This window comes from Octopus sinensis, unplaced genomic scaffold (genome assembly GCF_006345805.1).
Source record: "Octopus sinensis unplaced genomic scaffold, ASM634580v1 Contig17476, whole genome shotgun sequence".
Taxonomy (NCBI): Eukaryota; Metazoa; Mollusca; class Cephalopoda; order Octopoda; family Octopodidae; genus Octopus; species Octopus sinensis.
In genome coordinates, this window is record NW_021835092.1 from 6,156 (window position 1) to 32,500 (window position 26,345).

The window sequence follows — 26,345 nt, forward strand, 5'->3', positions numbered from 1 at the left end:
CACTCACAAACCCCTGAAGTTTTATTCAACAGCCTCCACTTTGGAGAGTCCTGTCTTAAACCACAACAGGACAAAGTGAGATATCCTTAGATACATCATATATTATATAGAAAGAAATACTATCTCTGTAGGATATATAAAGGGAAAAGACATCAATATATATATATATATATATATATATATATATATATATATATATATATATATATATATACCAGGCATTCTATTCTAAACTAAAAATGAAGGTAGATAACTATCAATATAGCAGAAGATATTAAAGCTGTCTATATAGCCATGGGGTTGTTTAGGGAGGGATTAGATATACAACAACAACAACAACAACAATAAATGAACATTTCAAAGTTTATCTTTATTTCAGAAGTTAATCTTTAAGAAGAAAGGAGCCAAACCAGTAAGGTAATGTTATATGGTAGAGAGATCTGCTAGAATTAGTACCTAAATCCTCCTCAATTCACAATTATCACTTTAAAGAAGGACAGATAGGACAACGTGGTTCTGGGTTCTCTACATTAAGGATAAAGCCAGGAGAGCCCTGGCTAGAGGCTAGAAGACATTTGATTATAGGTCTCTGCTTGGTCGCGATTGACCTCGGATGAGACAATTACATTATTTACACAAAATTTTACATCATATGAGGTAGACATTCGAGTGCATCGAAACACTCAAATTTCTCAAGAGCTTCTCCGAGTGTTCTGTGTGTTCGCGTCTCTGGATCACAAGTTGTAAACCATCTCCGCAGCATCTGGAAGCTTTGTTCAACGGTGTCAAGAGGATTGTCATTTTTGATGATTTCCAATCGAACAGTTTTAATTCCTAATTCTCTTCCTGCAAAACATACAACAGTTAGAAATAACTGCAACAACATAAACAATATTATAAAAGATGTTTACTGTAGTTTGTTATAAATACAACAAAGGCATTATGTCCATAGAGGAATGAGAAGTAGTTAAGAAACATAAAATATATAAGACATCGTTCTCTATTTCTAAGAACGCTGATTAAATAATAACAAAGAGGTTGAAGTACAGGATGAAAATTGTGAAGATTTTAAAGAGAATTAATTGTAAATTACATTTGAGAATATGGTAAATAGATGGCAGGAGAAGTGTTTATGGGGGCAAAAGTATATGAGAACCTAGAAAATCAACATAGACGACCAACAGTCAAACCATTTGATCCATCCGTCCATTTCCCCTGCTCAATATTCCTGGGAGGGTTTTGGGGTAGAGGCCTCCTCTATAGGGTCCCATCAGATGCAACCGTCGTAAGACGTTTTGGTTGGTTTCCTATGCGCAAACAACTAAGACTATGAATATGATCCAACCATTTCGTTTTTGGTCTACCCCTAGGTCTTCTACTCCATTGGTTTTGTTTTGAGAATTTGTCCTTTAATTTGTTCCTGCGACATTCCGATCATATGTTTGTAGTACCAGAGATGTGAACATGAAGAGACTCCCATATTTCTGAACTATACATTCTATTGAGTAATGTTACTCTAAAGACCCATAAATGGAATCTCATTCTGACTGTTTGATAACATCCTATGATCAATGACTAAAGCATATCACGATTTAAAAATATCTTGATTGATTTTCTGGATTGAACTCTCAGAAAAAGCTAGGTACATCTGAACTAATTAAAATACGAAAAGACAAGATACAAAAATGACCTCCACGTATTATATTTTGTCCATCTGTTTGGCTTTCACTTTTCAATTCCTTCAATTTTTTTCCGATTGATTTCAAATTTCATGTATTGATGTAGAGTTGTATGCTAATTATGGAAATGATTCACTTTCCCCCCAAATTTAATAAATAAAAACTTAACAGCTTTTAAATCTACAAATTTTGTATTGTACTTTAGTCACTCGAAATCCACAAATGCATTGGCACCCGTTTCCATGGTATCAAGCTAAGGTGTTGTGTAGCCTCCTTACTCGTCTGTTACCTTTTATTCTTGCTTTTACACGTCTGTTATTGTCACTCTGAAACTTCCCCTTCTAAGGTTGACTCGTGTCTCTGCGAGTTTATTTGGCACAGGGATTACGAAAATTGGCAGGAATTCTGGTTTTCTTATCCCCACATAATCCCAAATAACTTTCTGTATTTTGGGGGATTTTCAGAAACTGATTGCAAATTTGTGTTCTATACATGGGAATTATAAAATTATGAAGTAAAAATCTGTGTGAGTTAAGTTAAGTTAATTTTTTGGCTCAAAAGCAAAAAGCAAGGCCATGTAGGGGGACATGGAGTTAAGTACAGGGTGGTGTTCATGTAAAGAGTTCAGGCCACTTGAGGTCAAGGGAGACTTTGAACAAAGCGGTCGTCGGCATCTTCACCATCTTGTCTGTTAATGGCGATTTAGCTGTTGTTTTTAGCACATCTCCTTACCACCTGACATCTTCCTCGTTTCCTTGCTACTATGACATGTATTGATGTCTTTCAATATTTTTCCTCCCATAAACTCATTAAATGGAATGATCATGCAGTGAAGGGTGGTCGGTTGCTGGGATTTAGGCAAAGAATTCGGACAAACTCTGTATTTCAAACTCTGATTTGAAAAACAAAAAATTGGAAAAGTGTATAAATTTTAGGATGTATGAAGGTAAGGGATTAATAAATGTTTTGAAATAAGTTTGCTTAATCAGAGGAATTCCCGTGAGTAGGACTCAAATTTGCAAACATTTTCTCAAAACTCCAAAAAATAAAAAAAACTGTATACGTTCAAATGGGATGCTTAAATCAGAATTTTCTTTTACAAACTCCTAAACTGCGTCGCAAACTTTCGTTATTTTTTCGTAATTCAACATTCCCATTTAGTTTATATTGTTTTTTCTCGTTTTTCTAATTTTTCTCATGCCTGTTATGATATTTCACATAAGTTAATTGATTAAAACTTATTAAAACTTCCGTCGTTGAATTTTTTGTCGTCGTAATGTCGTCATCTGTTGTCGCTGTTTTGTGATCCCGCTCAAAATGCTTTCTTCCAAATCCTGTTTTCTCATTGGGTAAAAATTATCAAAATTTAATCTGCTAACATTTGAAGAAATTTTTCTGGAACAAGTGAATAACATCAGGTTCAGTATGAAACAATATATCAATAGTTTCCCCTTGATAATAAAATTTCAAAAGTTAAAGCAAAAAAAAAAAGAATGATACGCATTTCTTTCACGGTGTCAATGCCATGATTTAGAGAGAAATCAATAATGGATCGGTGTTATGATAAAGCTAGAAATGAGAAGAGATTTAGTTAGTAGGAAAGAAGGCAGGACCCACCAACCTCTACGTTATTCACCTACATACAATAAACCACTATATGTGGGTGCTGCCTGGTACACTACTAGATGGACACTGGACAGTGGAGAGGCTACATGTCACACAATATACACAGAAAGCTGTGAGAAAGGACCATTTAATGATGCCGTCCTGTACTCTCAAATATGTCCCCTATCTATTATTATCAAAACCGCTGACCTCGGTGGATATTTTCTGAGTCACTTTAAAGAATCCCTTTAAAGCTAACCTTTCAATTGGATAGAAGGAATGGGACCTTTTTTTCAGTCTGAAACTTATATAAATCAATTAGGTACTCTTATTTTATACTCACCGACTTGTTGCCATTTTCCTCCTAAATTTTGTGCGACATCTTGGAGAAACTTTTCATCTAACACTGGAGACTCTGAAATAGATATTCCGAAATTAGATACTTAAAGTTAATTTTCTTTATTAATAATCTATATTTATTATTGTGAGAAATTCCTATCATAATTGGTCACTGGTGACCGCTATGGTTCGGTCAGCATTATACTTTCCACGGAGGCCTCATATAATAGCTCAATACTTAGGCCCACATCAAAATACACTAACCTTTCTAATTTCCTATCTCTTTTACGGCTTCTTAATAGTGTAATAATGTTACTATTATCTCATTTAATTATCACAGTATTTTTTTAGTTTTGTATTTCTTCCATTACATCTGTGCGAAATCTATGACATGGCATTGGCCTCTGGCGTCTAGACTTCACTAACCAACTCTCTTCTCATTTGCTTAATTCCAATATTAACCCAGTTTGCCGTCAAACATGCAGCCACAAACACATGGCACCTCACACCAAGTAGAATAGACATGCATCTGCTAACGTTGCTGCTGGTAATCTTTAACTAACATCACGGTTCACCATCTGATTCAGGAAATATTTGAAGACTCCTTCTTAAAGCAGCTTTTTTTAAAAGCAGAGAAATGATTAGTTCTACACAGGTGGAACACAAACTGTCCACATCACTGTACACCGGAATGTTATGTAACTCAAGAAATGTTTGCAAATATTTGAACGCCATACATTCTCCATAATAAGGGCATTTGTTCAGGTGGGTAATGGTTAGATTCTGCACAGGGGGCGAAATAGCATGATATCTCTCACACATTATCATATGAAAACATTTGAAAAGTATTCGAGGAGGTACCTGCGAAAAACTGGAATTTTGCAATATTATTTTATTCACTTAGCTTTACACGTTTACACTTTTACAGCCCTCAAAGTATTATCCATTTGAAGCAATCCTCGGCCCAGAAGCTTTAATATGAAGCTGTAATATTATACTCACCAACTGGCTTTGTTGTAGAGGATGTAGGCTCTGACACCTTCGAGAATTTCCCATGCGTTGGAGCCTCTGAAAAAATATGTTCAAGTTTCAGGCATTAAAGTTTCGTTATCATTCATACTATATTTATTGTTGTGAGATATTCTTATCGTCCATAATCAACTGGTGAGCACTATTTTTTCCACCAACATTTCTATACTTTTTACTGTGATCCTATTAAATGCGCCAAATGTAGGACCGTGTAATAACCCAATATATAGGTCTACTACTAAATAGACTGACCTTCCTAAATCTCCTCGCACTATTAAGACATCCTACATAATCTAACACTATTGCACTTATCTCATTTAATAATCACTTGTTAACACTGCTAATCTCCTTATTATATAATCTAATCTATGACATGATTGTCCTCTCATCTCTAGACTTCACTAATCAACATTCTTCTCGTTTTCTACTTAATTCCATGACAACCAAATTGGTCCTCAAAAGTCGGACCATGACACATCGTTTCAGGTAGGATAAACATAACCCCGCTCTCTTTTTTAAAGGTCACTGTTGGCAATCTTTACTTTTAACTGACCACATCACACTTCATCAGAATATCATCTGATTAAGGAAATATTTGAAAATATTTCCATGTCAATCATTCTCTTAATAAGCGACTTTTTTCAGGTGAACAATGATTAGTTCTACACAGGTGGAGAGGTAAGCGATAACAGGTATCCTGAAACACTGTACTTTTGTACAAAACCTCCTTAGCAACAAAATCACTGTTCATGTACACATTATTACAAAGGGGTTATATCCAAATTGAGAACTAACAATTTATTCTGGAGAATATATAAATCGAACTGGAAACATGAAATTTTGCACTTTTTTTAGTAGTTTTGAATTATCAGTTGTTTTCTGTCCATCTTCAGCTTTGCCATGGTCTCACTACCCCAGTATGTATCAGTCAACAAGATAGCGTACCACCATCTTTACCTTTTGGTTTGTCTTTCACTTTTGGCATGAGTTCTCCTGCCGTTCGTAACTTCCCTTGCTCCAGCTGACCATTCACAAATGATATACTGCATTACTTATTTGTTTGAAACCACATTCTTGACTAAGTACTAACTCTATCGAGTCTACTAACCAGAACTATTTGCATATCCTTTTAGTCTCTTGTTAGTATTGTTATGTCAGCCATGAATATATTTCCGTGGAGCAATTTCTTCTGGACATTCTGTTAATCTAATTAGCAAAACTATAAAGATCACCAACCAACTGATATTGTGCAACCTACAGTTATTCCAGATCCAGAACCTGGCAGTCTTTTGTCAAGTTTTATCCTATGAAACACATTTTGAAACTGTTATAGCATCTCCTCATCAGATCCTTAATCTCCTCCCATTTATGAAAGAAATTCCTTGTTTCCATCAACAATGTGTGTGGTACAGAACAATAAGCATTAGCCAGATCAAGCCATACTACATCCGAAACCCTTTTATTCTTCTTTGCATTTTATATGGCATCCCAGATTTAAAATGCATGTTCTACACACCAGACATTCTCCGAATTCTAGTCTTCTGGATATTTTCTGTCATATAACCATTATTTGCTGACATGTAACTGATTTCATAGCAAGTACACCCATGTAAATCTTGCCATTCAAGATTGAAATTGGCTTCAATTGGTCACTTAGTTCTGCATTAACTTACTTTGATGAATAAAATCCTTTGGCTTGCACCATTCATTAATCAGTTACCCTTTATCCCACAACTCTCTAAATAGTAATTAATGCTTATAACACCTGGGCACAACATTTGTACACGTTCTATGGTACACAATCACCTCCCGTTGCAATCTCCGGTCTTGCCTTCTTCACTAAGCTTTATACTTGTTTCTTGCTGAAATCGCAAAGCTGAAATATTTGATTACTGGTTTCATTGGACATTTCAATACAAACATGAGCAGGTAAAGTTGACTTCGCTTGGGATCATTGTATATCTCCCGTATATTCTTGTTCACTTCATCTTTATTTCGTTATAATCTGCTGCTCTTAGCGGCTGCAAAAAGAATCCTAGCACCGTAAGCAGGGTTCTTAAGGAGCTGCTATCTAAAGTGTTCACTATCCTTTCTCATTTCAACCCGTCCGATGTCTCTTTGAATGTATTTGATTGTATTGTATCATACAGCCTCTATGAAGTTTGGAGAAAGGGAAACAGACAACGGTTTTCTGAGCAGCAAACCAACGTCTTCCACTTGAATAAAGACAATGTTTACTGGATGCAATGATAGATTTATTATCAGTGAAAAATGACAGGGTGTTCATATTTGGAACGCATTTCATTGTAAGTCTGCCAGATTATGAGAGACATCAGGCAAAATAACAACAAATAACAGTCCCACTGTGTGGCACCTTGGGCAAGTGTCTTCTACTATAGCCTCGAGCCAACCAAAGCCCGTCGTATGTATGTTGTATGTATGTATGTATATATGTATGTATGTGTGTATGTGTTTGTCCTCCCAACATTGCTTGACAACCGGTGCTGGTGTGTTTCCGTCCCCGTACCATAGCAGTTTGGCTAAAGAGACAGATGGAATAAGTACTAGGCATACAAAGAATAAGTCCTAGGGTCGATTTGCTCGACTAAAAAGGTGTTGCTCCAGCATGGTGACAGTCAAATGACAGAACCGAGTAAAAGAGTATAAAACAAACAAAACCTTTGTCATTACCTCACCTGTTAAACCACAACATATATTATTTGGCTGTTCCAAAAGAGAACCTGAAATCTATTTCGCTTCTAATTTATCCATTTCACCAACCGTGCTAACCTGATTGGATACTTTATGAAATGTCAATAGTATCGATATGTTTAATATGATTAGTTTAATGCTAAAACTTCCCATTGACAGGTAAGAATGGAAGCTGCTCTTTATCATTCTGATATCAAAATAGTTCAGCAGGGGATAAACCTTACAGAAATCAATCAAGTGCTGTTATTTTATACTCACCAACAGGTTCAGTCAATTTCTGTATTTCCTTGACTTCAAATGTTCGATTCACTGAAATGAATATTTCCAAGTTTCAAACAATTTAGAAAAAATTCTCTATCTTTACTAATAATATATATTTTATTATCAGCGACTACTGTGATCGATGATCAACTGTTGAAGACAATAATTTTGGTTAGAATGTTTATAGTTTCAACAGGATTACCATGTAATAGTTTAATATTTACACTGCTTTCCAAAATTTCCTTTATCTTTTGAGACATTCGACATAATCTAACAACTGTGTCATTATTTCATTTAATTATCACTTGATAACACCAATCTTTGATTAGGTTTGTCTTTCCTTCTTATATCTGCACTAAACATGACGTGAAATTGTGCCCTCACTTCTGCCCTTCTCTAACCAACATTATTCTCAGCTTTGCTTAATTCCAATGGCAACCAGTTTGTCATCAATGATCTAACCATTAACACATTACACACACCACTTTAAGTTGTATAAACACTCACACCTGATCTCCTTCTTAAACATTACTGCAGGTAATGATTAGTTTTCAACTTCCTGCATCACTGTTCACCAGAATGTCAGCTGATGCATGAAATGCTTTAAAACACCTTAATAGAGCAGTGTTTATAAAGATGAGCGAAGATTACTTCTACACAGGTGGAACAGAAAATGATAACAGGTGTCCTCAAAGAGGATACACTTGCACAAACTTCACTCTACTACAGGTAACTCTTCGTCCTTACATTATAGCAGTGCAAAGATCTGAAATGGTAGAATGGAAGTGATTCTGAAAACTCTAGGATATCTCTGACAACCCGCTTCTATATATCAACCAAACTTTCACCTCTCCTTTGACGTCCCCTTAATCAATGCGATGCCTCTGAATGGGCTGAAAACTCAGTTCAATCAAATCTGAGGGGACGAAATGGACATCTCTGTAGAAATATTTACCTGACAGAAACCGTCTTCCTGATGTTGTAGTTAACAACATTACAAGGAATATGAAACCCTGCTCACACCCCATTCCACCATCACTGTTTTACCACATTTGTCACTAATGATCATTGACGTCAACTAATTGAAAATGTTTCTAAAATGTTTTATAAAATACATCTAATTAGTGTCAAATACGTATACAGAAATGTTCCACAACATAGTGTTTCTTATGAAATGAAGCAAAAACACAATACCATCAAAACTTACTGAAACATAGGAACCATAATCACGGTTCGTATGGATGTGGTCATGTAACCAAGGAAAATTGTAAAACTACAGAGAGTAATAAGGTGTAGAATGTTACTCGAAGATGCTAAGTTCTGTTGAGGTTCTACAATTTGAGAAATGATCTACCAATGAAAAGAAGATTCACAATATACAATATGATATTTAGAGGCCTCTGATATTCGTTCCGGGTGTAAAAATCGTGTTTTTGACAATTTTCAACTCGCCACTTCACCATGTGTCCTATTCAACAATGGATCGAAACTTATTCTCCAAGATTGTATACATCTACACTTTATTCGTTCAAAATTTCAAAGTCTGTTCTTAACTTCTTCACAGTTAATTTTATTTTTCCAATATGTGTTTTTTAACAAAATTGCACAGTTCTCTGACAGAACTTTTATCACACAAGGTCAATAAAAGTGACAGGACCAGCAAGTTCAGGGAGGGAATACATTGATTACATCGACCCCAGTGCACAACTGGTATTTTCCTATTGACCCTGAAGGAGGGGTGAAAAGGCGAAGTCAACCTCGGCAGAATTTGAAATTAGAACCTAAAGACGGACGAAATGCAGTTAAGTGCATTAACGATTCTGCCAGGGGTCACCTTATCTATTATTTAATAATATTAAAGCGGCGAACTAGCAGAATCGGTGGCGCGCCGAACAAAATGCCTAGTGGCGTTTCGTCCGTCTTCACGTTCTGAGTTTAAAATTCCACCGAGGTTGTCTTTGCCTTTCATCGTTTCAGCGTTAATAAAATAAGTACCAGTTGTGTACTGGGGTCAATATAATCGACTCATTTCCTTCCCTGAAAATGATCACACAAGATCAATAAAAGGGCAGATATAAACCTATTTGGTAAAAGGATCTTATTTTACATATAAAAATTTATATTTTAAATCATATTATTTTCATATTGAAATGCTTATGGTATTAAAGTAAAACTCCTAATTACAATTTGAGATGTTATTGATTTACAATTCATTGATTAGATATTAACAGACAATTATCTAATTAGATCATAATTATACGTTTTTGTATTTTTGATTGTAAAAATAACTAGATATAAACGATGACAATCTCTTCTGGATGAGAGCAGATCCTCAGGCGCCAGCTTATAAAACCTGGTTCTCTGTCCCAGGTTCTCAAACCAATCAGATAATGTTCTGTTAGGGCACCCGAGAAGCATTGCTACAGATCGAGGAACGCCATGACCGAAGTCATGCGTTTGATTGGTGCATGAAATTAATAAATCTTGGTTTTCATCTGAGAGTTCAATGATACAACCAATGTACCAATCATTTTCATTCGTGTATCCAACATATTTTCAGGACTTTAACTTTGAAATATCTTGCTCAGATGCTGGTCTCTCCTCACCTAAAAGAGTGAAATTGTCATCAGCTGATATCTTCTTCGTTAGAAGATCAGATCTTGAAGAAGGGACGAAGCGGTGATGGGATCGTGTGCCAACTAATTTCACTGAGCTGCTGATTCGTGAAAGCAAGTCGAAGCTGTTTTCATTTTGGATGACATCGGCTGCCGACATGTCAAAGAACATTATCTCTGGAATGCTTGCACATGCTCAGCCATACATCTTGCAACCTGTGAGAAAATGTCTTTCCTGGTTGCTTGTAGACTTGCTTTTTCAGCAACACATTTCTTCATCCTACTGATTCCCTCATATGTACTTTTTCCACATGACATGGCAAAGAAAAACGACTCCGCTTCAAGTCCTTGATCATTCTGATGATGACAGAGATTTGTTTGGTGTCTCTAGTTCTTGTATTGGTCGGCTGCACCGTCACTGAAGTACAGAGAATGTTTATGAATGGAAGTTCTGTCTTTATATGCGATATCACCCTCGTAATAAAAGCATGCACTGTGGTGTTGTCATGTTTCAAACAATCAGATATGACACAGATTGAAGTGCATTGAGGGTTTGAACCAGTCTTATAGTAGATCGCGAATGGATGAATATATTGGCCTGGGAGTTGTTCCAATGAAACCCTTGATCCGAATCCTTTTCTACAAAACTATAATTTTCTGCCAAGTCTGACAATACTGTTGCTTGATTTGATGTCAGATCATCTTTCTGATGAAAAAGGAGACTAGTTTGAGCCTTTGCTATGAAATGGGGTTGATGCAGAGTATCAAACACATTTTTAGTGGTTTGAAGGAAATCATTCACTGGGGAAGTTAGGCACATCAGGAAGGCCCAGTCCACATAAATCCTCGTTACTAAATCCTCTGAGTCAAAATCACATGATTAAAATATGTCAAACACTTCAGTCCACTCAGCTGGCGAAAATATGTAATTTTACAGCGGACTAAATCAAAATCAAAATCGATCAACATCAATGGAAATTGTAGCTGTGATACCAGTGCCGGTGGTACGTAAAAGAACCATCCGAACGTGGCCGTTGCCAGCACCGCCCGTCTGGCCTCTGTGCCGATGGCACGTAAAAAGCACCATCTGATCGTGGCCGTTTGCCAGCCTCGTCTGGCACCTGTGTCGGTGGCACGTAAAAAGCACTCACTACATTCACGGAGTGGTTGGCATTAGGAAGGGCATCCAACCGTAGAAACTTTGCCAGATCAGATTGGGCCTGGTGCAGCCTTCTGGCTTCCCAGACCCCAGTTGCACAGTCCAACCCATGCTAGCATGGAAAGCGGACGCTAAATAATGATGATGATGAATGATGATGACTAGCGTCCTGTTCATGGAAGAATATATACCTCGGGGGAACCGGGAAACCAACCCTATGCTTCTTATGGTCTTACATAATTAGGTACAGTTATTTTCTACTCACCAGGTGGTTCTGCCAACATCTGGACTTCCGGCTTTGACGACTTTGGACCCTCTGAAATAAACAATTTCATGTTTTAAACACTGTAGAAAAAAGTCTTTATCATTATTAATAATCGATGTTTTATTATTGTTAGACAATCCTATCATCATTGGTCAACTGGTGACCATCATGCTTTTGGAGAGCATTTGTATAATTTCTACAGTATTACAATGTAATTATTCAAAATTTAGGTCCACAACAGCATAAACTACACTTAACAACCCTTCTCTGTCTCTTAAGGCATCCAGCAATTCTAACAATTCTGAAATTATCTAATTTAATTATCACCTAATAACAACAGATTCTCTCTTAGTTTCGTTTTGGTTTTCTTATGTTTGTTCCAGATCTTTGACAAGACATCGTCATTTCACCTCCAGAGATCTCTAATCAATATTCGTCTCATCTTCTGCTAAATTCAAATGTCAACCAAGTTGCGCATCAAATATCCAACCCCAAACACGAAACACCACTTCAGGATATATATATAATATATATATATATATATACCTGTTCTCTTTGTTATTGGTTACTACTAGTAATCTTTAATCTTAATTACCCACATCACAGTTCTCCAGAATGTAATCAGATGTGGGGAAATATCTGAAGATATTTCAATGTCATTCATCCTCCTGAATAAAGCAGGTCGAACAGAAAGTGACATCAGGTCTAACAGGAAGTGATATCTCGTGTCCTAAATTAACACACTACATTCCACAAACCACCTCATAACGACATAAAACTTGTCGTCCAAACATTATTGCTGTGAAAATATTTGAAACGGTTCAGAAGAACTGATCCTCAGGAATACTAATCTATACATCAATCAAAGTTTCCCACCCTTTTGATGTCCCCTCTCTAATGTTGGTCCCTAAACCCTCAGTTGAGATTTTCTTATTGAGTCTCCTATTTTATAAAGGCTCACTCTGATATTCATATAAATGCAGTTGTTTTTAATTATCGGCTTCCGAAGATATTGATAAATCATTAATCACTCTAATCACACACAAGATGTCGGTATTTACTGATAGAACCTTGGTGATTTATTGGTATTTAGTCACCATTTATAATTCAGTATTCTTTATAAATTTTATGTTGCAGAAAGTAACCATCTTGAAATGTGACAAGTCTTCTAATTGGACGAGAACAATGTTTAGTGGGAGTAGTGAGAGACATAATATGACAGAGAAAAGACACCTGGAACATCTTTTATCAAAAGTGTGCTTGATTAAGGCAAACTGGATCTAAACAACATGAAATACAATATTCCACACCATAAAGCCCATGAGACAAACATACAGATCATACAGTATTCTTACCCAAACTATTTTTGCTCGTTATATTCTGTCTACACATAGGGCATCGTTTAGGTATCTTTTGGGGACAGCATTTCTTACACAGCGAAAGATGTTTACATGGAAAGAACGTCTCTGTGGCCACTTCGTCTTCACAAAACACACATCTGAGGAACAAAAACATGAACACATCCCATTAATAACATTCATTATAACAAATATTACATTGTGTGCATATTTACAGTAGAGAATATTATGCGACACCACAATAAACAATTACATATTGGCGAATTTTGTGTGTATATAAATGCATCCACAGACACACACACAAACACACGCACAAACACACACACACACATAGACACACACACACACATACACACACACACACAACACACCACCACACACCCACAACACATATATATATATATATATATATATTATATATAAATGGACACAAATATTAATAAATATATGTCATAACATTGATACATCACAAAAAGTGATTTACGCAAAGTGAAACATAATTCCAGAATATAATTCACTTATATACATACACATACCACACACATACATACATACATACATACATACATACATACATACATACATACATACATACATACATACATACATACATACATATGTTTAGATGGGCTGGGCACATCGCCCCATCACCGAAAATCTGTGGACACGCGCAGTTGTCGAGTGGTACCCGCGCGAGTGGAAACGACCACCCGAAGGCCTCCACGTCGGTGGAGTAACGATTTCAGGAGGACGATTGGGATCACGTAGATGAGGAAGGCGCGATCCAGAGAGGAGTGGACATTGTGCTGTGACCAGCGGTGTCAATTGGACGCCCGGACGCCCGGACGGACTAGTCGGTCAAGGTGATATATATGTATGTATGAATATATGTATGAACGTATGTAATATATATGTATATATTGTATCTATTATATATATATTGTGTGTTGTGTGTGTGTGGTGTGTGTGTGTATACATACATACATACGTACGTACGTACGTACATACATGCATACATACATGCATACATATAACACTTGATTGTATCTAATCTGTTTTAGAAGTCGGCTATACTTAGACATTTGACTTTGAATTTTATGGATGGACAGATAGGACACAATTGCTACAGCTTCATGTATGGCTGATCCATGCCACAAAACAGGTCATTGTTCTAAATTAGAGTAATGACTTTAGATTTATATACGATATGTGTGTACATAACCAGGGAATTATTTTCAAAAGTGATGAGTTGAATGCAGTAAATGTCATGTTTCCATCTGCCATCACTGCACCACAAACTTCAGATTGATCTCAGGCCATTACAAGGTACATTGTTATTCAATGACTGAAAGACTGTGAGAAATAGTTCAACTACCTGATTGGTCCCTTCAGTGCCTGATCCATGCGTCTTCCTCCACCATGGCTGTGGAATAAATAGCAAGTTACATTTCGTTACACAGAGACACTCTAATTTACAGTAGAGAATATTATGCGACACAACAATTAAACAATTACATATGGGCGAATTTGTGAGTATATAAATGCAGACACAGACACACAGACACAGACACAGACACACAGACACACAGACACACAGACACACACATACACACACATATATATATATATAAATGGACACAAATATTAATAAGTATATGTCATGACATTGATACATCACAAAAACTGATTTACGCAAAGTGAACAACGTATATTCCAGAAATATAATTCACTTATATATATATATATATATATATGTGTGTGTGTGTGTGTGTGTGTGTGTGTGTCCGAGTCAGTCGCCATGATAGATTGTTAGCCGCTACACACATTTTTTTCTCTCCATGTTTCTATCCTTGTTTTTTTTTCCGTGTCCCTTTCTGTAGAAGAGCGAAGGCTCGAAACGTAAAAGGCTTTTTCTATTCCTTCAACACCACCTGTCATCGTCTTTTGTTTTTTTCGTAAACTCTCCCTATATATATATATATATATATATGTATATATATATGTGTGTGTTTGTGTGTGTGTGTGTGTGTGTGCGTATATGTATATATATATATATATATATATATATATACACGGGGGGAAATAAATATTCGTAATGTCAAAATTCTTTATTTATTTAATTTCTAATGAACATAAATGGGATATACCAATACTATATTCACTTACATATGCATAAACTAAGAATATGCAAAAGAAACTAATAAATTATAGTAACTAAGGAATTTATATACAATTATAAATATTTAGGGGTGAAAAAAGTATTCGTTCAGAATATAAATAACTGATAATTTTGATTTGATACTTCGTAGCATAACCATTATTCAGTTCCACTTCAACCAATATCTTCTTGTAGTTCTTCACCAATGACTCGCATGTTTCTTTAGGAATTTTTTCCTATTCTTCTTGACAAATTTTCTTCAAATCTGTAATGCATGTTGTGGCTCTTGAATTTCAGTTTTCAAATAACGCCACAAATTTTCAATGGGGTTCAAGTCAGGTGACAGGCTTGGCCATTACAATAATTTTATATTGTGATTGACAATCCATATTTGGTAGACTTCACCGTGTACTTAGGGCCGTTACCCTGTTGTAAAACCTACCCTTCACAAAGCTGGAGCTTTTCAACAGAGTCCCATAAATTATTGTTCAAAATATTTTGGTACATCTCTGCATTCATTCTACCATCTATCACATGTAAATTGCCAGTACCATTTGCAGAGAAACACCCCCACACCTCCAATCTTTACGGTAGGAATTATGTTTTTACTCCAAACATGGGTAAGCGAATTTCGTCCAAACAATTCAATTTTCGTCTCATCTGTCCATAGAACATTTTCCCAGAATGTATCAGATTTATCTTTATGTTCATAACAAATTTTAAACGGGCATCTCTATGCCTTTTAGTCAACAGAGGAGTTTTTCTAGGAGAGCGTGACTTCAGTTCATTCCTATGAAAACTCCTTTCTGGTGATTATTGCGTTTTTTTCCGATTCTTCGCTTCATTTTTCATAAAGATCTTGGGGAAATCTTGCGTGGTGCTCCGGATCTTATTCTGTTTTCAACAGTTCCCGATTCCTTATATCTTTGAATAAATGAAGATATGGTAGTAAGCGGAATACAAAGTGTCTCTGATATTTTCCTGTATCTTTTACCTACTTTCTACAGTTCAATAATTAAGTTTTTCACTGAATTTGTGAGTTCTTTACTTTTCGCCATTATTGCGATATCACTTTATGTTGTCTCAGTGCTGAATGAAGAAGCTAGTGTTTTGACACTCAAAAATGAAAACTGATAAGATTATTGGAATAAACAAGAAATTTCTAGTAAAAACATATTTTAACAGTATTTTGTGGCATAGAAAATCATACATTTATTCTGTACGAATACTTTTTTCACCCCTAAATATTTATAATTGTATATAAATTCATTAGTTACTATAATTTATTAGTTTCTTTTGCATATTCTTAGTTTATGCATCTGTATGTGAATATAGTATTGGTATATCCCATTTATGTTCATTAGAAATTAAATAAAGAATATTGACAGACGAATATTTATTTCCTCCCCACAGTATATATATATATATATATATATATATATATATATATCTTTCTCTTTTTTCTCTTTTTACTTGTTTCAGTCATTTTGACTGTGGCCATGCTGGTGCACCGCCTTTAATCGAGTAACTCGACCCCGGGACTTATTCTTTGTAATCCCAGTACTTATTCTATCGGTCTCTTTTGCCGAACCGCTAAGTGATGGGGACATAAACACACCAGCATTGGTTGTCAAGCAATGCTAGGGGGACAAACACAGACACACAAACATACACACACATACATATATATACATATATACGACGGGCTTCTTTCAGTTTCCGTCTACCAAATCCACTCACAAGGCTTTGGTCGGCCCAAGGCTATAGTAGAAGGCACTTGCCCAAGGTGCCACACAGTGGGACTGAACCCGGAACCATGTGGTTGGTAAACAAGCTTCTTACCACACAGCCACTCCTGCGCCTATATATGTATATATATGTATATATATATATATATATATATATATATATACATGTATGTATCTATGTATGCATGTATAAATACGTATGTATGTATGTATGTATCCATGTATGTACACTCATTGTATGTGTTTGTAGGCGATTTTCTCAGGATAGCTCACATGGACATGACTGGGTGGGACAGAGAAAACAGAGGAACAATCTGTTGGTAGACAGATAAATTCCATCACTTCACTATTTACTTCTACATTTTCTCATTGGTCCCAAATCTTTAAAATAGGGAATTGAGAGAGGTGGGTGGGGATTTTAGGAGAGGTATAACAGTCAACGCAACCAATCATTTGAATGTAATCAAAATAGTGTCCTTTCTTTTAATTAGCTTAACATCTGCATATTGTTTATTGTTCTTCTTACTGTTGTTGTCTAACCTTTCATTAAGCTACTAAGACAGTATAATGTATCAGTAGAATTAAAACAATATAAACATATAAACACGGTTATATACAAAATAGAAAATGTAATGGTTTATCTTGTCATTGCCAGTGAATACTTACTGCGGTGAGAATAACGTCTTTAACATCTTTTTTAAATTTTCCTTTTCTATTAGGTCCAATGGTGTTCTGCCACTTTTGTTTTTACAGTAAAAGTTGGCCCCGTGGTGGGCTAGGTAGCTGGCAACTACCACACCAGAGCACCTTTCTTCGTTTCCCAGTTTCAGCTCTACGCAGAACTACAAATGATGAAATATAAAATGATGAGTTAAAGATTACACAAACATATACTAAAGATGCCCCAAATTACACAACAGTTCAACTACATTTACACATAGTTTGTTTCCCCAGTGATTAAACTAATCACACAGCGTTGATTTCTTACATCATCTCTTAGTTGAGTCCACTTTTCATTATCATTTGTTTTACTTTACGTTCTACATTAAGACAAAAATTATGATCATTATATTGAACAAAACGCACATTAGTGGTCAACGTTATTGCTTAACAATGATATTTAATGAGTAAATATTTACTTGCCAATCACAAATGTCACAAACTATTCAATAAAAACACAATATAAAGTTATTATAACATCAAGTCAAATATACAAAATATAAGGACAGAAATGTCACAATAATGAAAGACAACAAACCAACAAGAACCTATCTCTACAACTGGCTTGATAAAGCCAAATGGCCATAGCAAGAGAAATACTTACGGAAGAGTATTGTACATATAAGTACTAGCTTAAGGTGACCCGCTCTACGCGTGGGTGAGGGTGTGATTGTTACTTTCTGTTGCTTCCTTTGTTTCTTATCGCCATATTCACCCTCTTTGTTCCTCTCTCCTTTCTCTCTCGCATCCCCACTCTCTTACTCTTCCTTTATCTCGGACTCTCCCTCACTTTCTCTTGCTTTTTATCTTTATCTATCTACCTCCCATTTATAAAAAATTAGATTTCCGTGCTTAAATTACAAATCTTCTACTTTACCATGTTGAAAATTTGATTGAAATCGGGCAAAAGGTGTCCAATCTAAACCCCCAATTGTCCCCCAAAATCAATAAAATCCCAATTTTCACACCAAAACGACCACAGTAGCGCCCCAAAAGTCTCTCAAACAATTTCTCACCGCAAGTTACCCCCTCTTTTAAATTGTAATCCCATTCCATGCCCAATTACACATATTTTTACATAAAAATCCAATTTGTATCATCGTTCGCCTTCTTCATTTGATAGATTAGAAATACATACCCGGCCTTGTTCGGGATTAAAATAGTTTCTTATTGTTTTACTCGTTTTGGTATTATAACCCGATTTCATTCGGGTCTAAGCGGGCCACATTTTAAAAGATGAGGAATTTTGCCCTAGAGTCCATGCCTTTCAATTGAGCAAATTCGAAGTTCCAATACAAACTCGCTAGCACATTTAACATAGGTGTGCATATTTTTAGCACAATCCAACCACATATGCACACAGTATATATACAAATTAACACAATATATCTGTTTAATAATATCTGTTATGACTGTGCGATGGAGGTGGGCGATATTAATTCACCGTTCTAAAAGACCTGTGGCGAGAATATTTAAACTTTTGCGGTTGTCATCGCTTTCTGTCTATAGATACAGACAGACGTACAGTGAGAGAGGTGGTGCAAGAAAGAGTGACAGAGAGACATCGTTATAGAGGGATCAAAAAAACTCTTTTTGCCATAGCAACCACATCTTATAGCTTGCGAATTTTAACCATCGCGGGTCTCATTCTCACCACGCATTTAGTATCCTTGCCTCGGTTTGGCTGCCATTAACCTCCAAAGCAAAATGTGCATAAAATTTTCGTCAAAGGACTGTCTTATAGATATGAATAACACCACAAATAATATAAGTTATACCAGAAAAGAGAACAGCAACAACATAGCAAGGCCTTCAGACATAACAACTAAATCAACACCACATAGACATATCCACGCAGATCAATAATGTTTCTTTAATTAAGTGGATTGGAGAGAAAAACAGGGTATATAAGGCATCGGATTTTGTGCGCAAGAGAGAAGTCTACCATGGTATGGTTATGTGATGCATATGGATGAAGATAGCTTCATCAAGAAGTGGTGATCTCTCATTGTGGAGGGAATGTGTGGAGGGGGTAGACCCAGAAAGACGTGCAATAATGTGGTGAGAAAGGACCGTCAGACGTTGGGCCTCACAGAGGGGATGAAATGGGAGCGATACTTTTGGCAGTCTGCTGTACTTGAGATGATATGCCAAGCTAAGTCGTCGTTGTCCTTGCATACTGTCATGACCCGTGTAACATTCTTCGTCTGAGATATCCTAATCTTGTGGGATCATGGGTGCTGATGCTTCGGAAAAATCACCCATGCTGGTGTCACATACAAATATCCGTGTCGGTGCTGCAGAAAAGCACGCAGTACATTATGTAAATTGGGTGGCATTAGGAAGGACGTCCAACTGTCGAAACAATGCGAAAAGAGATATGGAGCCCAGGTAGCTTTTCAGCTGACCAGCTTCTGTCAAAGCGTCGAACCCATGCCAGCTTTGAAAACAGTCGATACATTATCATGATGATGATGATGATGAATTAATAAGGAAACATCTTTTGATGAAGAAAGTGAAGTAAGGGAAGTAAGAATCGGTGTCACAGTTGAGGCAGAACACCAACGCATAGTTGATAATTTGTTCAGTGTTAGTCTGATGGACTATTCCAGTAGGTGGGGAGGTCGCTGGCTGTCAGAGTAGGTTCCTCTCACCAAAGTAGACATTACAACAATACACAGATGACCATCAACTGCCTGAATAGTAGTCAGTCATCTGTAGTGAGCTTTATTCATATGGGAATAGCCCAATGTCATAATTCAAAACTAACGCAGCGAAAATTTTGAAAAGTTCCCCCAGTTCTGAAAAAATTCGATAAATTCGACATGGAGTCGAGAATCTAAACTTTTTATATGCAACACATCTTCTGTCTAGAGGACGCAACTCGACCTTTTTATCGCCCAAAGGGACAGCTAGGAACATCGTATACACAGAAGTATTCGAGTGAAGAGAAGATATTGCAACCTACACATGCGCCTTCGTTCCCAAGAGGGAAAGGACTAGATTGGGTCTAGTCGTTGCCTACTAGGGGCTCTTACATACCCAGGCAATGCCGGGCTATGCTGCTAGTATTATATAAAAGAAATGTGACAGAGAGCTGTTTCAGGCAGAATTCTTCATGGAATGGACAAGATGTATTTATTATCATGGCACCAGCACTATAAATGTTACTGTCTATCATATGAACCTCTCTTCTACCCAGTATCATTGTTAATTCAGAATAATATCTCCTGTCTTGAATAGATCATTTCTCCTTCAAATTTTGATGACCGTGTTTGTATGGCCAACATTCGAGATGGATCACCTTCTCTACCATGGAGAGGTCGTGCCTTTGAGGACGGAAGGGGACGGAATAGAGAATAGTGTTTGTTACATAATAATATAACTAAGGGTTACCATTGTGACTGGATCAGGAAATGGTAATGGAGGATGGGGTTGGTAGGTGAGAATTGCGATATAAACAATGTCTGTTTCTGTCTGTCTTTCTCTGTCAGTTTGTCTATTTTACACACACACAGACGCACAAATGCACACACACACACGCACACACACACAAACACACACACACAGACGCACAAATGCACACACACACACACACACACACACACAAACAATGTGAAAACTTACCTGATCTAACATGGTCATGTGCTCCACCTCAGAATGAAAGTTGTTTTTTCTTTTTAACGCCAGATGCAGGCAATTATTTCCTCCATGTTCAACAACATTTACATTCGTGCCCCTGGCTATCAGCCGCTGCATTATTCCGAGGTGACCGTCCGAGACAGCTTCAAGCAATGGTGTCCTATATTCTTTGTTCACAATTTCTAAATTCACCGAATCCTTTGTGGAGGTAAAAATGGAAAATGAAAATTTACATGAAAATCAGGGTTGATATCAATGTCATTACAGTTTTCTACTGGGTACTAGATCAAACTGATCAAATACATTTGATGTTTGTCAGTGAAATAAATCTTCCATAAGGACCTTCTATAACCTGATACATGTGTGTGTTAGAGACATGATAAACATATTAAGATGTCCTACATTTGCCCCTCACTATAGTAAGTTGTAGGGCAACAGAACTAGAGTAAACACATGATTAGCAGATCAAGTCAAGTAAAGAAGAATTATAATTTCTAATGTCTACTTTTGACGTTGCTACATTAATAAGGGGTTCATAAAACTGCTGAGCCGGTTAGCGTCCACATGCATAAAACTAATGCGCACGCACGCACACACACATAAACATCAGTGTTACATATATAAATACATATAATGAATTGGGGAAACGGAGTTCATGAGAATATGCATCACAACGATCGTTTCGACCCATCTTGCATCGGTCGATGGCGGGTGGGCTACTATACAACGTGTTGTGTTGCATCCTCCAGTGCAGATGCATCTCATCGGGTGCCTTGTTTTAATGTAAAGATACCTCACTAAATATATTCAGTTTCACTTGACATGTTGTTGCTAGGAGCTTCTTGGATTACAACATGAGAGACAACAGCCTCCTGGCAACAACAACATTCCAAGCGAAACCGAATATATTTACAGAGGTATCTTCTTTAAAAGAAGACACCCGATGACATGCATCTGCACCGGAGGATGTCCCACAACCAGTTATACAATATCCTACCTGCATGGGCCCGATGCAAGATGGATTGAAACAATCGTTGCGATGAATGAAAATTCTCGTTAACTCCATTTTCTGCTACCCTCAGTCATTATAAACTGAACGAACACTGCAGAATACATGAGGTAGATCCAGTGTCACTTATAGCTCAACTGTGGATGACATGAGGTAACCGAATCAGCGAAAGATCTTTAAGCGTCATACTTCTAAATGTATACACAAATTCCAAATATTTACAAATACACACGCACACACACACACACATACAGGGAAGATGATGCTTTGGACGGGAAGAATTACAGAGGTATCAAACTATTAGATGAAGCAATGAAAATTACAGAGAGGGTCACAGACAAAATAATTAGGATGTGTGTTAGACCAGAAGAGATGCAATTTGGTTTTGTGCCACAGCGAAGCACCTCTGATGCTATATTCCTGATACGGCGGCTGCAGGAAAAGTACAAAGCCAAAGATAAACTCTTGTACTGGGCCTTTGTTAAACACGGAGAAAGGCTTTGACAGGATCCCTCGATCCCTTATTTGCTGGTCACTGCAAAAGCTAGGGATGGACGAATGGTTGGTGAGAGCGTTACAAGTCATGTACAGGGATGCTGTCAGTAAGGTGAGGTTTGGCATCGTGTGTAGCAATCAATTAGGGTACAAGTAGGGGTTCACCATGGATTAGTCCTCAGCTCCTTCCTGTTTATCAGAGTCCTGCAGGCAATAACTGAGGAATTTAAGAAGAACTGCTTCTAGGAGATCCCCAATGCTGATGACCTTGTTATCATAGCCGAAAAACTTTCAGAACTAGGTAAATTTTAGGTATATCAGTAAGGGCTAGAATCAAAGGACCCTAAACTTAGTCTAACAAAAACCAGTTTTAGTAAGTAGGAAAGCGGACAATTCACAAATCCCCTTAGGAAGATGGCACTGTTCGATCTGTAGAAAAAGCGTAGGTAGGAAGTTCATAAGATGTGCCCAGTGTAAGGTATGGACACATAAGTGTTACAGCAATATCAGAGGAAGGTTAACAGGGATAATAGTTTTTCTGTGTGGAAGGTGCACAGGTACAATAAACAGCACAAATGTAGAGAAAATAGAGCCATCAATTGCCAGGTAGGAGCTACTGGTAGTTGATAGTTTCCGCTATCTCGGTGGCCAAGTCAGGAGTGTGGTTGGTTGTTCCTTGAGTATAGCTGCAAGAATAAGAATAAGATGTGCAAAGTTCAGAGTAATCTTAACTCTAATGGTAACAAAGAGCGTCTCCCTGAGATTGAAAGGCAGACGTTATGATGCCTGTGTGTAAACAACTATGTTACATGTCAATGAAACATGGGCTGTGACTTCTGAGGACTTCCATAGGCTTCAAAGAAATGAAGCCAGTATGTCTCGCTGGGTGTACAATGTCAGTGTGCATGTACGACAGAGTATGGAGGCCTTGAGAGAAAAGCTGGGCATTGGAGACATCAAATGGAGTGTGCAATGAGACGTCTGCGTTGGTATGGTCTTGCGATGTGTATGGACATGGACAGCTGTGTCAAAAAGTGCCGATCTCTAACTGTGGAAGGATCCTTTGGAAGACGGAGACCCAAGAAGACTTTCGATGAGTTGATGAAGAATGATCTCCAACCGTTGGACATCATAGAGGAGATGACAAGTGACCGAGAGCCCTGGTGATATTCTCTGCGGGAGAGGACATGTCAGGCCAAGTGACGATAAGGATGTGGTCGTGCCAGTGTCCTATAAGTGGCAGCCGTGCATCATAGCCGTGGCTGTTCGCTTCCGGTGCCATGTCAATGACACCTGGGTATCGTAGTTGTGGTCACCGATGGTGCCATGTAAATTGGCACCTGGGAATTATCGTCGTTGGTGGTGCCATTTAAATGGCAACCATCCGTGAATCGTAGTCGTGGCCATTGTCGGTGTCATGCAAGTGGCACCCGTGCCGGTGGCATCTGAAAGCACCAGTTACACACCTGGGGTGGTTAGCATTAGGAAGGACATCGAGCTGTAGAAACCATGCCAAATCAGACAGGAACGTGGGGCAGCTCACCGACTCATAATCTCCTGTCAAACCAGCCGACACATGCCAGTATGGTGAGTGGATGTTAAATGATGATAATGATGGTGATGATGATGATGATGGTGGTGATAACGCACAAATAGAGACATAGACATACACAAATATGAAAGTAACAATCAAAACTATCATTGTTTAATATATATATATACATGTGTATATTTAGGGCTAAAAACCACTATGTGGACAGCCATATGCTAGTAGAAGATCACATACGATCTAACCATAAATCCATTCATCTCCAGTATATATATATATATATATATATATAGAGAGAGAGAGAGAGAGATAGATAGAAAGATAGATAGATATGTTTCTTTATTAGCCACACAGGGCTGCACACAGATAGAACAAATTACAAGGTAGAGCTTTTCTTTTGAAGGTTTAAAAAAAAAAAAGAAAGGAAGGGGGAGTTTCGATCAAAAGGGATCGTAAAAGGAGAGAAAGAGGACAAAAAAGGGGGGGTTAAAAAAAAGGGGGAGAGGAAAAAAAATTGATCAATAGGGATCAGATAGATAGATAGATAGATAGACAGAGAGAGATAGAGAGACAGACAGACAGATAGATAGATAGATAGACAGAGAGAGAGATAGAGAGACAGACAGACAGGCAGATAGATAGAAAGATAGACAGATAGAGAGAAAGATAGATAGATAGATAAATAGATGGATAGATAGATAGATAGATAGATAGATGGATAGATAGAGAGAGAGAGAGAGAGAGAGATAGAAAGAAAGAAATAGATAGACACACACATCCATATATACATGGTTGTAGTGTAAGGAACATTTTTCCCAGCCATACACGGTTCCACGTTGAATCCCTCTGCATGGAAACTCAGGCAAGTATATTCTACCCTTACCTAGGGCTGAACAAAATCTTATAAGCGGATTTGGGAAATGAAAACTGAAAGAAGCTTCATAACAGGAGTGTGTCTATGTGTGTGCCTATGTATGTGTGTGTGTGTGAGTTAGTGTTTGCATTTGTGTGTGTGTGTGTGTAGCGGTTCGGTAAAGAGGCTGAGAGGATAAGTGATATGCTTAAAATAAAAGAAAGGACTGGGATCGATACATTTGACTAAAAATTCAAGGTGATGCCCCAGCATGACCGCAGTCAAATGTCTAAAACAATTAATATATATATATATATATATATACCTGATGTCTGTTATATTTTGGTTCATCTCATAATGACCTTGTTTCATTTGACCATTAAAGATATTACTATCAGTGGTGGTGGTCAGTTGGACTGTCCACACCACTAATATCAACATCAACATGATCAATATACAATTCCTCCACAAACACAAGTGTTGTGTAGTACATGTGATTAAATCTACCCCCATTATTTCACTGGTACCTTGATAGTATTTATATTATACAGATCAATAAGATACTGGAGAGTGTATAAAATACGTATTTATTAACTAACCTGCTTCAGCATCGCACACACCACTATATATTTTCGCCTGAAAGTAATGGATGAGGAAAGAAAAACATGAAAAAAACAAACATCACACAGCTTGAGATAATAGTTATTAGGTCATTAAAGAAAACAAATGTAATTAGATCACAATAACTTAATTACAGCAATTATTACACACATATTCTCACACACATATATATTTATTCAATACACACTCTACACAGTAGAACAATGATATATACACACCTGAGTAAACCCAGAAATGTAAAGACAGGAAAAATACTGCTAAGAATTCTGACAACTTATATAAACATGAAATTTAGGAAGGAAAGAAGGGCTACAGGTAATCATATGAACCCCAGTACATCACTGGTATTGTATTTTATCAACCTTGCAAAGATGGAAGGAGAAGTTGACCTTGGCAGGATTTGAACTCTGAACGTAAAGAGTCGTAAATAAAATAACACAATTTATTTTCTTCAAAAGTAATAAGAAAGAAGATAATCATCATCATCATCATTATCATCATCATCAGCATCATCATCATTATCATCAT

At 37.0% G+C, this 26,345-nt stretch overlaps 1 protein-coding gene across 4 annotated transcripts in view; it reads right to left on the reverse strand.

Annotated features, from left to right (window-relative positions):
• Positions 1–345: 345 nt before the first annotated feature.
• Positions 346–26,345, reverse strand: part of LOC115231122 (E3 ubiquitin-protein ligase MIB2-like) — a 31,930-nt gene continuing 5,930 nt past the window's right edge. The window contains exons 3-12 of one of the 4 annotated variants that reach the window (XM_029801205.2): positions 25,796–25,832; positions 21,276–21,488; positions 17,595–17,770; positions 14,398–14,445; positions 13,020–13,162; positions 11,665–11,715; positions 7,623–7,673; positions 4,626–4,691; positions 3,628–3,699; positions 346–846 (exon numbers count right to left, since the gene is read on the reverse strand). In XM_029801205.2, the coding sequence (XP_029657065.1) occupies positions 644–846; positions 3,628–3,699; positions 4,626–4,691; positions 7,623–7,673; positions 11,665–11,715; positions 13,020–13,162; positions 14,398–14,445; positions 17,595–17,770; positions 21,276–21,488; positions 25,796–25,832 (1,060 nt within the window). In that variant the 3' untranslated portion in view covers positions 346–643. Of the gene's footprint in view, positions 847–2,367; positions 2,572–3,627; positions 3,700–4,625; positions 4,692–7,622; positions 7,674–11,664; positions 11,716–13,019; positions 13,163–14,397; positions 14,446–17,594; positions 17,771–21,275; positions 21,489–25,795; positions 25,833–26,345 lie in introns of those variants that run through there. The other 3 variants (XM_036499954.1, XM_029801206.2, XM_029801207.2) reach the window with 3 other exon arrangements.